This window comes from Terrapene carolina, unplaced genomic scaffold, assembly GCF_002925995.2.
Source record: "Terrapene carolina triunguis isolate 2854851 unplaced genomic scaffold, T_m_triunguis-2.0 Scaffold35098, whole genome shotgun sequence".
Lineage (NCBI taxonomy): Eukaryota > Metazoa > Chordata > Testudines > Emydidae > Terrapene > Terrapene triunguis.
The window spans coordinates 1,537,210-1,555,386 of record NW_020699449.1 but is presented as its reverse complement, the minus strand read 5'-3'; the positions used below and the strand labels follow the sequence as shown (position 1 = coordinate 1,555,386).

The window sequence follows — 18,177 nt, the reverse complement described above, 5'->3', positions numbered from 1 at the left end:
GATAATAGGAGTATAACACCCATAGCTGTTGAGGTAGAATCTTTGCATAAATTGACCATAGAGTATATCCTGGCTACACTTCTGAAGGTGATAGCTGATTTTAGGGAAGTTAGAGAGGAAACATGAAAATAAACAATGATTATGACTGACCTGCTACATCATAAAGGTGAGTGATAAAATAAACAATCATTATAACTGCACAATACCATCTGCAGTTTTAAAGTGAATGTTCTGCATGGTATTGTTTCTGAGTTACTGAAGCATCCTGTTGTATCACTGTTGACCACTTTCACAAAAATGAGATGTATATCGGTTGATGTCATCCCAGTGAGCAAAATATTAAGTACATCATTATGAAAATCCAAACATGAATCCAAAGCTTGTGCCTTTCAGTAAAATTCTACAGTATAAGTTTGGTCTACCATGTATGATCTCTACTGGTGCTGGATATAAGAAGGCTTTAAGATAGTGGCAAACAAAATTTCTGAATGGTCCCAGAATTGTTATGCTTAAATTATTCTCCTGTTTTGTAAGATGAGCCAAAATACCATAATAGTAGATATATTTTTAGTTAGGTGCTGTAATCTTGTGTGGCTGTAATTCTTTTTCTAATAAAATGTAAATGTGTATGCTTCACAGAAAGTTTGATTGTTGTAGTAAGGAAAGATTTTGCATTTCAAGATTTCTCGCTAAATTGAGATCCATGATTGATCACTTCACTACTTTATCATGTGACATGGTTCTGATAAACTAAGTGGTGACTATTTTTAATGACTGTTTCTTAAATTCTTGCTTTCAAGAGAACCAAAGCATGTGAGAAGGCCATCACAGTGGGGCAGACTGTCATCACAAAACACAGGAACACACGATATTATAGTTGCAGAGTGATAGGAGTGACATCTCAAGTCTTCTATGAAGTCATGTTTGATGATGGCTCCTTCAGTCGGGACACTTTCCCTGAAGATATTGTAGTAAGTATTTTTAAGATACTTGCTCTTTTTGTTCTTTTTTGATCATAGGAGTATAACACCCATAGCTAAACAGACTGAATCTTTGGGAATATTTCCTTTCACCTTTAAAGGAGATAACTGACTTAATATTCAGTTCATGTTTGTTGTTTTCACTGCAGAGAATTATCATTTTCTAATGGGCTTCCCAACCTCGGTTGTTCTAATTAGTATCCACCATTTGACCAAATTAATCAAAACTAATCTAACAAAGTCTTTTAATTAAATAAGAAATATGTGTTTAATAAAGGATATTAGAATGGGAATTCCACATATTCTGATCTGTCTCTGAGAGATAATACAATAACATTCCTTGCTGAATTGAAAAATCCTGTTTTCAAATATGTAATGGGAAGAATGGCTCTCAGGAATCTGTTCTGACAACTTGTTTACATCTTTTGATGTTTAGTTTGTAAGATTACATTATTAATGATAAAAATCAACAGGGAAAAGAATATGTAGTTTAGTCCTGAAAGCAATGCAGATTTTGATTTTCCCCTATGCACTTAAACCTCCATGTTTTTCAGGAATGTTACTGAACACCTGATGTGCTTATTTGGGGAACATGCACATTTTTCTTGGATATTCTGGATTACATTCGCCACTGCCTTGCACCTTGTATAATCATTTACAAAAGTGCAGAGTGGGTGCAAACGATTACCATTTGATTTGGTACCATTTTACACCCACTTTATACTTTTTGGCCCTGATTCTTGGCTTCAGTCAAGCCACCTTTGTGCTCCTCTGATCCTGAGGCTTCTCTGTGCTGTGCTGATTTGTTGGTATAAGTGTTATAACGTGCACCTCTTGTCAACAACCCCCAGGGTCTGTTAGAGCAGCCAGGGTTTGCCAGGATGCACATCCCCTTTCCCTTAGCTGTGTTCTCTGCTGGCTGCAGGGAGGTAGGATAGCGTAAGACACTAACATAAGCGTTATAATGTTGTGGTTCAAGAAGCTGCACCCCCCAGAATACTCGGCCTTCCTGTCCTATAAAAATGTTTGGGAGCTTTAATGTTTTCCTCAAACCAGCTTGGCTCTGGAAGCAGTTATCTGTCAAATACTGTCAATGGAAATAATACTGTTTTTCTTGGCAACTGTTTAGTTATTGAAAAGTCTAATGTATTTTGGAAATATGACATTTAAAGGGGTACATTTTTGAAGCAGTGAGTGGGGAGTTAGCTGTTCACCTCCCACTGGTGTTAATGGAAGTCATGCAGCTAAATCCCTGTTACATCGCGTTGAAAATTTACCCCTTAATTTGAAATATTCTGAAAGACTCCAGTAATGATCCAGGGCGTTTCGATTTAGGATCATCAAGATACTAAGAAAATGTGGCTGTATTGTTATCACAAACCTCTCTTTTGTGTGCACCTGCATCAAAGGGAGAGATGAGAAACTGCTCACCACCCTACTGGGATAGCTTGTTCTGAAGCTAAGAAGGAATGTAATCAGGTCTGGATATGCCTCAGTGCTTCTCAGATACTAGATGAACAACATATAATTGTTTGATGGAAATACCAAACAAATTTCACATTCCTTAGAGAAATCTTGTTGTGTTTTCATTAGATAATATACCTGTAGCAGTAACTGGAAGGAAAGAATATTTTTTCTTCTGCCTGGCCTAAAACTTGCTAATCCATGCAATGTGCATATCAGGTGTTAGTGCCGCTGGGAGGACTTATTCATCAAAGCTGGTGTGAAAGCAATGTTACTGCCTATTGAGAAACTTATTTCTCTAATCTGTTTTCACTTTTCAGCTCGCTCACAAAGATAGCAGGAGCTTTCTGCTTTTGTAGTATGTTTTGAGTCCACAGCGCAATTTCAGTTCAACTCACAATTGTGTTTATGCAAGGCAGGCCACCATTTCAGTGTTTGGGCACAGTAATTTATTTGTAAGGAGGAAGATGGGGAGCCTCATCTCTAAAACTCTCTCTTCTCTAGCTCTAGATATTCAACAGTTGCCAAGGCACGGAATCCATCGATCCCATCACCTGTATATTTTTCTTTGCTTTGCATTAGCATTTGCTAAATATATTAGGACATGCTTTTTACTTACTCTTTTTTTTACTGCACATGTGGGACCTCTGGTTTCAACCTTGTAAGACTGTCACAAACAAATGACTCTTCAGTTATACCGTCTCTAAACTAATTAAATTGCAAATTAGTAAGCCTCGGTGCATTTGCTAAACTGGGGGCTCAGTCCTACCCTCTGCTGTGCTAGTGTGCAAAAGATGTAGGTGCAACTTTTTATCCCACACAGGCAGCAGGTAAGGATCTCCTCATAGCTCAGTGAAGAATGGTAGAAAAGAGCTGGCGAATTGTACTGTCTGGTGCTCCATATCCCAAAGGAGATGAGATCTGCCGGTTAAATAGGCTGTTTAGGATCCCCACTCCCTGCAAAAAAAAAAAAAAAAAGTGGCCAGTACATAAGCTGCATTCTCCAGCAAGTGCTGCCAACAGCAGGTTGAAAGTGCAAATTGCTGCTGCTCAGAGGAGCATCACATAATGCTCTATGGCTTGTCACCCATCCCCAGCTCAGCTCACCATGATGAATGCTGCTCCGGCGTGCGGGGCCGATGTCAATTAGCAGACTCTGCACTGGACAGTGTCTCTATACTCCCCGTTGTTCCAGTCAGGGTTGGGTTTTCCTTCGGAAAACACAACATGCTGTGAAACTTGGTATTTTAATAACTGTCATACACATCTCTATGTGAAAATCCTGGCAGCTTGCTAAATACGGAACATGCTGGTTCAGGTTTATTTATATAGTTTTTCCTATTTATATATTACATCTGTCAAAAATGCCTTAGCCACATGTACAGTTTGTGATATAAACACATTTTCTAAAATAAATTGAACCTGACACAAAAGCTAAGACATGACCCATTCCCACTCCTTGTGAAAGGCCTACAGGCCTTGTAGCAGGCTTTGGGTGTCACCAAATTCTTACTATCTCGGACCAAGGAGGGAAACACATTCCGGAGTCAAGGACACTCCACTGAGAATGACCCACCACATGTACAAATCAAGTGCCATAGGACAACATGCCCAGGACTCAAAGTGTAAAGGTCTTTATAGATGAAAACAAACAATTTAAATTGCTCCTAGAAATGAATTGGATGCCACTGCAGTATGTGGAATACCAGTATAAAATGCTCCTGGAAAGGAAGGGCTCCTACAGGAGACAAGGGAGACATTTATCTGTCAGTGGAGAGTATTTGGAGCAGTGTTAGTGTGATATTTTCAGGAGTTTCTTCCTAAAACCCTAATACTGTGGTTCTGGGCAGTTCCGAAAATGTCTATGAAATTTCTGCTTAACAATATATTCCTGAAGAATATGTATATCAGCTTAGTTAAACTCAGCATGCAAACTGCTGCAGTCAAGAACCATAATAAAAGCTGTATTGCTACATGATTGTCTGTCAATCCAAGCAAATGTGACAGTCACCGATGATTTGTAGACCCAAAAAAAAAAAAAAAAACCTTTTCTGAAATAGGAGTTCCCTCACCTGAAAGAACTCAAACATCCATAGAAATATACGGGCCTTTTTTTTAACCTACAGTAATACATAGAGCCCTTAAAAGAATTATGCTGACGCTAATGTAACCACCTCCTTTTACCAGTGGACCCAAAAGAGCCTTCAGTGTGATGAGATTAGTGAAGATTAAGGTCCATCATTCTGTGTCTATCAGTACTTTAAATTCACCACAGGCCATGAAAAGCGGAACAGAACCATTTAGAAATGTGACAGCGAAAGTACATCACTGAAATTTTCAAGACGGCTACTATTGCTTTCAGCATACACCTAAATTTCACAAAGCACCAAAATTATGATCTTCTGCTTTCTTTGTAATAGAATGCATCACTTTTTAGTTACTGTGCATTTGAACAAAAGCTGTCAGTGTAATAGCAAAGCAATTTGAGAGGTTGCTTTTTTGTTTGTTGGGGGGAGGGGTTTAAAGGTTTTTCCCCGTCAGAGACCTTCTTTACAGCTCTCCAGTGCTGTCCATGTCTGTGAATACCCCCTTTGTGATGCTGTCAGAGTTTGAAATGAAAATTTTAATAAGTCCTGACCCCACACTCTGATATACATAATTGGATGGTACTAGCTTTCTCACTGTTTAATTTTTTTCTTTCTGTCTCTGGAACCTTTGAGATCTTAAATTATTATTACCCCAATTTTTGGGGTCTAGCAGATTGTTTCTGCTAGGAAAAGAAATTGATGAGGGAGTCAGGTATTTAATGCAATCCTGTACAAAGAATCTACAAACTCCTCTTTCCCGAACACAGTAGGAATCAAACAGGGGGTAATTTCTTTGTTTACAGTTCCAAGCCTCCTCCAGTTAGCACTTTGACCAAAAGCTCTCCCTTAGCTTTTTTCTAAGGAACACACTACCAGGACTTTTCTGACCTTATCTGGGGCTTCTTTGCTCCTTCTTTGTGTCCATCTATCTTTTTCTGCTGCTTGAACTTCTCTTTCACGCACGACTTCACTAATGAATGTGCCAACCCCTGTGTAACGGCGTTGGTACCCACCTCTCGCGAGTGCCCCCTTCTGGTTGGGCGTGTCTGCGTTCTTTAGTTCTAGTGACCCTTTCGGTGGTTCTCAGGCGGGTTTGTCAGTGACACAGTGCTCCGGCCAAGTCACTTTCTGCATTTTAACAAGCACAAACCCCTTTCAGGGTATACGATCCACCGGGGTCTATCTCAGTACCCCTCTGGTGGTGTCTCTCTCTAACCCTCCCTGGGCTTTGGTCTTTACGTAGTCCAGCCCTGGTATGCCCTCCCTGGAGACACTATCTTCCTGCAGCCCTCCTCAGGCTCAGTCCCTACTCAGTTCTAGCAACCAGCCAGGAGCTCCCTCAATGCTTCCCTGGTCCCTGCTAGCAAACCGTCCGTGGCCCTGCTGCTCTTCCAGGCAGCCAAGCCTGCAGTCCTTTCTTCTCCTGCTCCAAGCAACTACTGACTAGTGCTCTCCTCTGCAGCTCCTTTTATATGGCCCTCCTGAGTCCCGAATGGCTGCTTCCCTTGCAGCCACTCTAGCCTGCTTGGAGGACCTCTCCACTGCTCCTTCCCTGGGATGGATGTGGCAGAACCCCGAGGCCTCCAGCAGGGGGCCTTTGGGCCTAGTCCACCCCATCACACCCTGCATTTGCTATATCAGTCCACAAAGAAACCCCTTGGGCCACATGGTTCAGCCTCTACTCAAGCCTTGCCATGTCCCTATTTTTTTGAAGATGGCTCCTGTTGTTTTAGCTTACCTGGTTCCATTGTTTGTTTCTTACATTTGTACTAAACAGAGGGTGGTGGTTACGCCCATCAGCTTCAGTGAGGTTTTGTCCAATTCCCCAACATTACATTATCCTTCTTGGCCTGGACATCTGATAGCTATTTGAAGTTGCTCATGTGTTTGTAAACTCAGAAGTTGTCCAGCCTGAGGTAGATTACTAGGCAGAGTGCAGGTCAAAGATGCATGATAAGTACAGTTTATGAAATGGATATGTCCTTTGTGTGTGTGTGTGTGTGTGTGTGTGTGTGTGAGAGAGAGAGAGAGAGAGAGAGAGAGAGAGAGAGAGAGAGAATAGGACTCACTTTATCCTCCACTGAGGTACAATAACCTATGGAGTGAAACATAGCAATACTTTAAAAGTGACCATCAGTATAACATATTTTGGACAGGATGTGAAGGAAGAATGTTGTGTCCAGTTTCAAGCAGGGAGAATTTAGGTATGTAGAATGTAGTACTAGAGATGGAAGTCAGATAGGATGTTGAGGTTAAATGCCCCTACTTTTATAGAATTTAATAGGGAAATGCTTATTGATCACAGTTGGGGAGGACATTAGATCTTTTTCTTAGCTGAAAAAGGCATGTCCAGTCACAGTGCAGTGCCTCTTAACATCATGATGGATCATTGGTTTAATACTGATTCTGATAGAAGAATGTCCTCTACTGCGCGCCCTCACATCGCTTCCCATAGCACCTTTGTCCAAGTTCCATCCAAGTACTTACCAGGCCAACCCTACTTAGCTTACTGGGGTCACAACACTTCCATCAGTGGACCTTCTAAGATGGTGTTTGCAATACCACCCAATAATGGCTTTATTAATCCACCCCTCTCTCCTCATGTATTCTTCTATGAACCCCCAAGAAAATTGAACAATACAGCAGGTGATGATAGTAGGGAGCGCAGCACATAGCTTTTCTGTTAGAGATTATTTATTGCAGTGATACGTCAGTAAGCTCAAATGATGGAAAGGTATTTTCCCAAGCCAGTAATTGAATTTTTCATCTAATTGCACATATATGTAAACTCAGGGCATAGTGTAGTACACTACCCATTGAAAACGACCTTTTCCCTGTAAAATTAGACATAAAGTTTGCACCATGACTCACAGATAAATGACCCACAGCAAAATCACAAACTCTCTGCTTCAGAATTTTTAATTAGTTGGGCCAGCTGATTGCTAGATAGAAAAGCATTTAGTGACTGACTGGGTAAAGCAGTAACATACATTGACTTGTTGGAATCAAATATGTACAAGACATGGAATAACAAAGATGGCAACGGTAGTACATTTTAAGTTTCCTTTAGCCGTCTCTCATGTCTGTTATTTCATCAAAGATTTACAGGCAGTGTAATTCAGCATGAATAGTGTGACTAAGGTCAGACCAGCTGGGGCTTCAGAGCTCAACCAAGTTAGGTCCTATCTCTCATATAGTCTCAGAGATTGCTGTTATTGTTTATTATTTAACTGCTAACAACATGTTCAGTGCTATGCAGGAAGCAAATTAATAAAGAGAGCCTCTGCCCCAAGAAGATGAAAAACGGACACATGCATACAAAACACGGTGGGTGGTGGTAACTTGGAACATTACATGGCTTCTCTCCAACCAAATGTGGAAATTTGACGGACACGGGTTAGTGTTTGTGGACCTTACGGAAGCAGCGAGTCTTGGTCTGCGAAGTCATTCCATGCATAGGCCACGTCAAGAAGGAAGGCCTAAAGAGCTGGGGCACTGAGGCTGGCTAAAAAGTACAATATTAGGCTCATCCTACAGTTGGATGTGAATAGGTGGATCCTTGCACCTGTGCAGACCCCTATTGACTTCATTGTAGCTCCACAGGGCACAAGGATCTGCCTGCATGGATCCAGTTTCAAAATCAGAGTCTTTTTTTATTAACAAGAACGTACCTGTAATGATCTTCATTCAAAAAAATCTGCTCTGCTGTACAATCCGTATGACCCCACTGACTGCAGTGATGGTAAGCAGATAGAGGGAAAGTCAGGGCAGAATTTGCCTCTTTATTTCTAAAGTTGGTGGAGTGATAGGATTAAAATTAAAAAGAAAATAGGAAAATACTTAATAAAATTAGCTTTAAAGAATCTGAGCACAATTCTGTCTGCTTGACACTGTCTGCTTAATCACATTTACTCAAAGGAGTGTGAGAAGGATTTGGCCCACTGATTTGCATAATGCCCTACAGAGTGAAAGATGTATGTAATTTTTAACAAATTAAATTAACCTTAAGGAACACATTTAATAATGATTTGTGAAATTTGTATAAGCACCTTATTGCACTTGCAAGTCTTGTATTGACACTTACAAATCTGGCACACAGAATGTCGTTCTTTACACACTCAAGTCCCTGTTTACACGCATAGAAGAGCACAGACATGAATTTCTGAGATACTTTAAAAGTTTGGATTTAATTTTATTAAAAAAATCTAAACAAGCAGAGTCAGGGTAAAGGCTGCCACTTCATCTGTAACACTCTGGGCCCAAGCAGTGCTGCTCATACAATTCAAGGGGCCCGAGTCTGACCTCAGACTGATTTAAAACTGTAACTTTATTAACTTCAACAGAATCACTCTTGATTTACCCAAAGTGTAGGTGAGAGCAGAATCAGACTTTTTTGTTTGTATGTTTGTTTTTTGGTTCCCTGATATACTACAAATACAGGAGAATCAGTAGTTAAGCATAAACAATGAATATAGGGTAGATTAAGGCCAGCTTTGTCTGATCTATCTACATTTGAGGCTTTATAAACCTTTATAAACCTCAATATGATCTTATCACAGTTTCCTGTATAGAACTTCCTCTTTTTTCTAACAATAGTCTAACTTGATAATGGAAAGGCTGATAGAACCGACTTCAGGTGAGATGTTAAATTAAGATAATCTGTAAAATCATCTTTTTAAGAAAAGATAAATCTTACTAATATTTAGCAAATGCTGCTGGAGAGAATTATAAAGTGAAGACAAGCTTTTGTGCTTTCCTTTTTTCCAATCATGGCACAATTTGAACTTTAATTGCCTTTAAGATTTAAAATTTGGCAAGCATGTACCCTGGTTCACTATATGAAATCCTTGCTTATGACAATAAAAGTACAATGTGTATATCACACCCATACAAACGTCAGTATTAAAGGTTGGGCTCGGAAGGACAGTGTTTGTGATCTAGTGGTTGATCCATGTTTGTCAACAATAGTGGCCTGTCCTATCAGTCTCTTGTTTGGCAGTCAGAGGTTCCTTATGGTCATGGGGATCATGAAGAGTATAGTGGAAGCTATGGAGAGCATGAGGGACGCAACGGAAAATATGGGGGTTATAGTGGGAGCCAATATAATAGAGTGGAGAAGGGGGAACCATGACAAAAGCAGAATTTTTTCCAAGTAACCCAGGAGTTGCTGGAGAGTTGTGCTGTTGGAGGATGAACATGTATTGTGGTGCATTTTAGGATGATCGTTCCTGGGGATTTTTCTCTAACCTTTCTAAGAAAAAAACCTAAAATTATTCTGGATCCAAAAATGCTGCCCAGGCCTCACGCTTATTTTTAGAAATGTCCCTGCAAAATTCTTGGCAGGTTGGCAGCTATGACTGAAGAAGAGACTGGGAGCCAGAAGACCCACGTTTTGTTCATGCACTGACTTGCTGTGTGACCTTGGACAGGTCACTTTCTGTTCCTCAGTTTCCACATTTGTAAAATGGGGATAATAGTACTTCCTTCCCTCTTAGGGATTTAGAGACTAAATGAATATATGTAAAACTTTCAGATCTTTGGGTGAAAGACACTGCAGATGTGGAGAGTATTTTTTCAAACTGATATGCAGAGAAAGAATAAAGGAGTGACTGTACCAGCCATGTCTTTCTGGTTAAGAGAACAAGTTATATGATTTTGTCACGAGGAGCAAGGGTGTAGGAGGATAGCTCTGGCAACTAGTCCATCAGATTGACTGAACTTGTTAGTGTGGGATTGGTAGCTAGGAATGGTGATTCAAGTTGGCAGCACTTGTAACTGGGAAGGGATGGGTCTTGCTCATGATCATCCCTGACCATTTATTGGTTTTACATTCTCTTAGGGCTGGTCCACACTGGGGCGGGGGATCGATATAGGAAACGCAACTTCAGCTACGAGAATAGCGTAGCTGAAGTCGACGTTTCCTAAATCGAACTAAAAATACTTACTTCGGGTCCACGCGGCGCAGGCAGGCTCCCCCGTCGACAGCGCTTCCTCCTCTCGGCGAGCAGGAGTTCCGCAGTCGACGGGGGAGTGCTTCTGGGATCGATCTATCGCGTCCAGATGAGACGCGATAAATCGATCCCAGAAGATCGATCTCTACCCGCCGAATCAGGCGGGTAGTGTGGACCAGCCCTTAGACCTGTCACGCATCCTCTGCAATCCAGGGTGTCATGTAGCAATCCCACCCAGAGGGCCCTCTCCTGTCCTTGTACCAGGACAGTCACCCCAGTCCTTCCAACAGGAGTTCAGCCCCACTCTTCCCAGCACGAACCCGCACAGACTCTCTGCTGGGAGCATCTTTCCATGGGAGTGTCCCTTATTCCCCCTGGGCCTCTCATTGTTCTCTGGGTCCAGCTCTCCAGCCCTGGAGATGTTAGCAGGTAAGGTTCTCCACTGCTCCCCTCCCTTCAGCCCTCTCCAGCCCTCGACTCTGGCTCTCTGCCCTAAAACCAGCAGGCAACTTCCTCTGCTTCTGCGGCTTCTCCTCCTGCCTTCAGCCTTCCCCCAGGTCCCAACCATATGGTCTCTTAGGCAATTCCTCCCTCTTCCCAGGCAGGGCCTGCAGAGAGCTTTCTGCTTTCTGCATCTTTCACCAGAAACCTCCTTCAATCTTTTGTCTTTTCCCGACTGACTCTTACCACTATTCCTGACTCTCGGTTCCTGGATCTCTCTCTGACCTTTTATAGCCCCCAGGTGCTGCCCTTTTCATTGGCCAAATTGGGAGCACCTGCTCTGGTACCGAGGTGCTGGACCTACTTCATTTTCTGGAGCCAGCCACCCTGTGACACAGGGGTGCTGGAGATTGTGCCCAGACACACGTATGTGTGAAAGGTGGAGTAAGTCAGAGGCTTTCCCTCTCCCAGCTATGCAACCATGTACAGTGGCTGGGCATAAACTGGTGTTAATGCTCTCTTGAGTACAAGGGAACTGCAGCAACATTAGCCTCTCCATAGTAGATGGGGAAGGGGTGGGACAAGTGGTACTGTGTGAGGGAGAGTGTATTGCACTTCCCAAAATGGTGATGCAGCAATTTAGGCTCCCCTCCACTTGAGGCATTGTGCCTAAATCAGGCACAATGTATTCTGGTGTCCTTGAGATGCAGTGCACCGCTGTACAACCCACAATGAGAGTCTGTGTTTTCAGGGCATAGTGTTGCCCAAATTTAGGCCCCATCTATCTCTGTGCTAGCCCCTAGTGTGGCACCTACCACAGGTGTTTAGTAGTGGGGTGTTCCAAATGGCATTCTCCAATTCCAATTAGAATAGTCACCACTCAGTGCAGAGTTGTCAGTTTGCACCAATCAGTTAACATTAATTTAAACATCTATTGGTGCTATTAATGGGTGTTTTGGTGGTCAATGAAATATTATATTGCAGCTGAAATATTAGTTGTTTAAACTGAACAGATATCAAGAGAATCATTAGAAAGCATTCATGATTGCTTAATCCAGTCTTCCATTTTCTCTCTAAGGAAAACATAACATGTAGTGTGTCGAAGAAGGTTCATTAACATTTTAAGGACAAGAGTTTAAGCTTAAGTATAGATTTCGTACTGTGCATTCTGATTGTCCTTGGGATACATACAGCTAATTCACTGGACTATAGTCACCCTTCTGTTACTCCAGTTTTGTGCCAATGTGGCTTCACTGATTTCAGTGAAGTCACACCAGTCTAAAAGCAGAGTAACACTATGGTGAATCAGGCCTGCTGTCTTGGATATTAACACGCTTTCTTGCGGTATGAATAGCTGTTACTGTTTAGATAAATTCTGGCTGTGGCATATTAACTACCACTCTTTTTCATTCAACATGACGTGTAACATATGAAAAGCTAGGTTTTGGATTTCAGAAATTTGCATAAGAACTGTCCATGATCAATTTTCCAAAGCAAAATATTGTTTGACAGCATTTTGACATCATGAGATGTGTGCAGAGAGTTTCTACAATTTCTTACTTCCCTTCCGTTTAATGGTATGAGTAAATAAAATATATTCACTCTTCTCAACTATGATGCCTTACCTGTCTATCTGACAAGCTAGTCTAAATCAGTGGTGTTAGTGGTAAATACGTTCGTCGTATTCTTTATAAAACAATCACTTGTAAGCTTAATCGCTTACACCACAACTGAAAGCTAGTGCACACTAAACTAACATAAGCAGAAGAGACAGCTTGTACTATGTGCATTAACAGAATGGGCTTGCTGACATTTCAGTTCAATCCTTGGTGATGCTCTGTCTACCCAGGGAACCCCAGTTGAGTCACCTTTGCAGCTCTGCCACATGAACCCTGTTCTCCCCTGTATTTTATACAATAAAAGCTGACTTGTCATGATAGCTCTCACACCATGTGTTCAGTTCTTTATGCCCCCCCCTTCCCCACACTTTATACTGTATTAAGCCCCTGTTTGAAACAATCTGCAGATAATTTCCATTACTACAGAGAGCAGTCTGCTAATGAGAGCATTTTGATAGCTGCATGGTAGGATACTGCATTAAGCTAAATTTCTAAATTCAGGAGGGAAAAATTATAGCTATAACTTAATACCATTCATCTAAAGACAGCTGGAAGACCATTTGTATGCCGAAGTCCAGCAGCCATACATGTTGGTTCCATAATGATATTTCTATAGATTTTTATGGAGCTTCCACGCTGATATTTTGCTGCTGAGCATTTTCCTGGAGAAGGTTTGTAAATTTGCTTGAAAACCTTTCAGTGAGAATAAGATGACCTCAGCCTCCAAATAATTTTCTGCATGTTATTTAGGCTTTTTCTGAAGTAGCCATTTCCAGTCAAGGTGTATTTAATTAATTTCTGTGAGTGCCGTGGCATACTCAGATTATCCTCCTGCTAAATTGACTTCACTGCTCCAGAATAAAAGGGAGGGTTGATTGGTTTTTAGGCATTATGCAAACTCTGCGGGTTGTTTTTCAGAAACTTCACCACTTAGTACCTAAAATCAAAGGCTTTGATGAGTTAGTGCCATGGCTTGATCCATTCTTTGAAATAAAGGTTAGGTGGATGACATTTTACATTGAACAGTCATTCTGGATTTAAACAGCATTTCTGGGAGCACCATATATATAAGGGGAACAGGAGAGTTTATCTTTACTAGTTTGATTTTAGTAGCTTTTACTTTTAATTTATGTAGTACTGTAAAAGGGCATGTAATTTTACAGAGAGCTATAAGAGGCAAGGCAAGAAGTTTGTAGAGGTGAGGTGAAGGTTTAGAAGGCATGTGGACTGGAGGGTCTGATCAATATAGTAAGAGAGTTAAGGAAGAGAAGCAAAAATAGTGAGGGGGTAAGTAAGGAGAGGGAGGGGGAAGACCTAGTGGATAAGACTGAAGCCAGCAAATGGAAAGCAGGAGGGTGTGATACCTGGTGATAGGATGGAGAGATTGAAGAAGGCAGAAGGGTGGTACCTGAGGAGAAAGCTGCTGGTGATAGAAATAAATAATTCCAGGGTTGGTGGTGAGAAAAGTTCACACGTATCTTGGTCTGCTATCATCACAAGACTATGAGGCTTTGCAGGCCTGTGCTTGCTGCTAGTGGTGATAGTGCCCTCTGGAATAGTGGGCTGTGTTCTAAACACTGCCCCTGGAAGATTATGGGGTCCTAGGGAGGGTGAGAGGAGGGAGCTGGGGCACTGAAGCACAGCTGGTGTCTGGTGTACTAACCCACTCATTGAAGAATTAACTCCAGTTTCTTTGTTCATAATTTATTATTGTTGTTTTTTTCTAATTATAATAACACTTCATAATAGTTCCAGCTTTAAAATTTAGTTACCTAAAGTTAAGCCCTAAATTATGATTTAGGAGCCCAGTTCAACTGATTCATAATTAAAATACATAAATCAGCTGCTAGCATACAGATTTAGGTGCCTGGCTGTACGCATCCAGATTTTGAAAACTGGACCCAATGTTCTCCTGTTGTGTTTCTGTGTAGAACTCTTTATTACCTACTGCTCCACAGCCGCTGAGTGGGCTGTACATTGTGAAGTTTCCCTTACTTCCTCGCATATTTCAGGGGGGACTTGCACAACTTTGGCTAAGGATAAGTTAGTAGAGGTAGTACAGCATAACACAAAACTAAAAAAAAAATAGGTCCCAGCAATACAGCACTACAGCCTACACAGGTGAGTAGTCCCCCTGACTATTTAAAATAAAATGAAATTGGTATCAATGGGTATACTCATGTGAGTAAAGGCTGCTAGATTGGGCCCTCTGTTAATATAATTGGGAACCTGATTTCTTACAGATGTCACTCTCTCTGTTAATGCCATGTTCTCTAATGAGGTGATGCATACCATGAATAATGCATAGTCCTTCTTTATGTAAACTACAAAGAAAGTTTGTAGTATGGCCCTTCTCTGTAGTGTACATAAAAACTGTTTAATAAATTACAGAAAAACTGAACTGTAGTGAATATGGGCCGAAGATATTACCTATGCCCTCAAGGGGAGAGGGATAACTCAGTGGTTTGAGCATTGGCCTGCTAAACCCGGGGTTGTGAGTTCAATCCTTGAGGGAGCCATTTAGGGATCTGGGGCAAAAATCTGTCTGGGGATTGGTCCTGCTTTGAGCAGGGGGTTGAACTAGATGACCTCCTGAGGTCCCTTCCAGCCCTGATATTCTATGATTTCTGTGAAGGTCAGAGAAAGGAGCCAGTTTAGCAAGGTAGATCCACTTGTGCCAGTTCAAGAATACAAACTTAGAAATCTCAACTAAGTCAGGTGTGGGAACCTGTGTGACTTAGAGAGAGAGAGAGAACCAATGCTTATTCGGACCTTGGCAGCATTACAGAGCCAACCTTTCAGAGTGATAAACATGAACAATATTTCCAGTGTACTCTCTTCTGTGTACCAGACAGCTTTTCTCTGGTATCTGAAGTACATTTCTTCTCTTTCCGTTTTTTCTAATTTATTTTTTTAGCCAATGCAAAGGAAATTGCAATCTCCATTTACTGTTATAGACACCTGAATGTTATAGTGCTCTGTTCAAGAAATACCTGGCATTTCTGGAAAAAGGCACTACTCTCTCCTAGTAGTCAATAACGTTCTGGTGACTATGAAAGTCAGTCTGAGTCTTGAAAGCATGACCCTCTGTATGTATCTTTTACAATGTAACATTTCATCCTCCTCTTCCCTTCAAAGCCTGCTGTGTGAGAGCAGCTGGTAGAACTGGATTTAGCAATCTTCTGCAGAAAAAAGTTCTGATCTTATCAAGATGGAAATTGATTTTTTTCTTCTTGCTATAAGTAGTTCCACAGGGTGCACATGCAACAGTATGAGTGGGAGCAAGGGCGCAAACAGAATTTTCCTAAGGAGGGGGCCCAGAGCTGTCCCAACCCTGATCTGCTCCTACGTCCAAGCTCTCTCCCACTACACACAGCTCTAAACACATTCCCCTCGTGCTGCCCACACTCATCTCCATGTTTTTCCCACCTCATTGTCCCTCAGCCAGGTCCATGCTCTTCCCCCCACATTCAGCCCCGTGGCCTCCCCGCCCCACACTCGACTCCAAGATCTCCTTTCTGCACCCAGCCCCGCAGTCTGCCTGCCTCACGTTCAGCCCTGAGCTCTAACTCAGAGAGGAGGCCAGGCTGAAGAGCACCATCCCCAGCAGGGGCCAGGCAGTTCTGGGAAGCGTAGACCCCATCTTCATGCAGCTCCACTTGCTCAGGAAGTGCCAAAAGCCCAGATCTAATCCTCCCACCCTTCTGGGGACTGGGAGGTTCCTGGAGCCCACTGCTCAGCCTCTCCCCAGGAGCTGGGGTGTCCCTGGGTGCTAAAGGACTGGAAAGGTGTGGGAGCTGCATGGGGTCACATGGCCACTCCAGTTTGGTCTGGCTGCCCCTCCAGTATGACAGAAGATTTCAGATCCAATTTTCAGACCTATTCAGGACCTAGGCCTCTCACCCATTGCATGCTTAAGTGGGAGGTAAAATACAGCTATTCAGGCAAGATGTTCTAGTCCAGTGGTTCTCAAACTTTCGTACTGGTGACCCCTTTCACATAGCAAGCCTCTGAGTGTGACCCCCCCCCTTATAAATTAAAAACACTTTTTTATATATTTAACACCATTATAAATGCTGAAGGCAAAGCAGGGTTTGGGGTGGAGGCTAACAGCTCGTGACCCCCCCTGTAATAACCTCGCGACCCCCTGAGGGGTCCCGACCCCCAGTTTGAGAACCCCTGTTCTAGTCCAACAAACCTGTGGCTGCTTACATACAGACACCAAGATTGTCAGGAGTGAGGATCAAATCTGCGATCACCACCAAAACCACTTTATCCTCACTTGAGTCAGCCACCTGTGGGTGATATGACCACACTTACTGAGCCAGTTTATTACAGTAGCATCAAAACAATTAACAAAATCCAGCTCTGCTGAGCCTGCTCTCTGACAGTTAGAATAAGCGGTGGTTGGCATTTTCCCCATTTTGAATGGGATGGAGCACATGAACTTGGGACAAGAATTGATTCATTTTCCCCCAAAAGGTGCCATGTGAGCCTGCACCTTCCCCCTGTTTTAACAAACATTCTAATGGGCCATTGTCATTCCTACTATATTAAGTGTTACAATGGCTCCATGGTCTCCCTGTCTTTGATTGACTAATGCATTTTTACACACCAGTCACAGAAAGAGAAGCAAATTTGAAAGGGTAGGAACTCATTTAATCCCAAAGACCAAGCCTCTTGAGTTTTAAACTAACTGTTGAAAGGCAGAAAATTACCCAGCCTAATGAAGGGCTTTTCCCGCTGGTAAATTCAGCGGGAATGTATCTGTGGTATTTGTTGCCAGTTAAGAATATGCACAGGTATTTCTTGGAAAGCTTTTTGCTTTTCATTTATTTAAGATGAAATGTACAATCTTAAAGCATTGATTTATTGACCTGTTACAGCTTTTAGATCCTTTGCATTTTATTCCCTTATCTACAACAGCTCTGACTTCCCTCCCCTGCTGAAAAAATGCTAAACACAAATTTTCTTTTTTTAATAAAATTCCTTACTTTGACTATACCAGTGTTTTCCTTTGTTAGTTTTCTTTGGCATCCTTCAGGTAAAATTTTCTTTAAATTAAGATTTTCTGTTATTCTTAGCCATAAAATAATTTCTTCCTTACTCACAAGACAATACAGCACAATATAGACATTAAAGAGCACAGTATTTTTTCTTCCCCTTCCACTTTATTTTGCGGCTTCTTTTAGCTACTCCCTTCAGATATGAACCACCTCTACAGAGGGTGCTCTTGTGGGCATTGAACTTTAGTCCCATTGATTTTGATGACCACATCACAGAATGTTCTTTTTAATATGACTTCACTGAAGATGTGGCAGAGGAAGGTATTCATTTTTCAATCTGTAGTGCTTTGGGTAAAGCCCAGAAGTACCCAGTGGCTCTTATCGTTGTATCATTCCCAAAATAATTACTAATATATTCATTCCAAATTCTGTAATGATATTGCCAGGCAAAACAGTTAAAATGGAACTTGAAATATCCAAAAAGCAGCTGTCTTTGGCATACTTTGAGAATGGTCTACATACTAATCCTTCTGTTCAGGAGTCATCTTCTCCATCTCATCTAAGATCAGAATAGCCATACTTAGGTCCTGCTAGTGAAGGCAGGGGGCTGGACTCGATGACCTTTCAAG

General features: G+C 41.8%; 1 protein-coding gene across 1 annotated transcript in view; it reads left to right on the top strand.

The window, feature by feature from the left end:
• Positions 1–18,177, top strand: part of LOC113405360 (lysine-specific demethylase 4C-like) — a 390,365-nt gene that overhangs the window by 353,721 nt on the left and 18,467 nt on the right. The window contains exon 22 of the mRNA XM_026646511.1: positions 801–971. Coding sequence (XP_026502296.1) covers positions 801–971 — 171 coding nt within the window. The remainder of the gene's footprint in view (positions 1–800; positions 972–18,177) is intronic.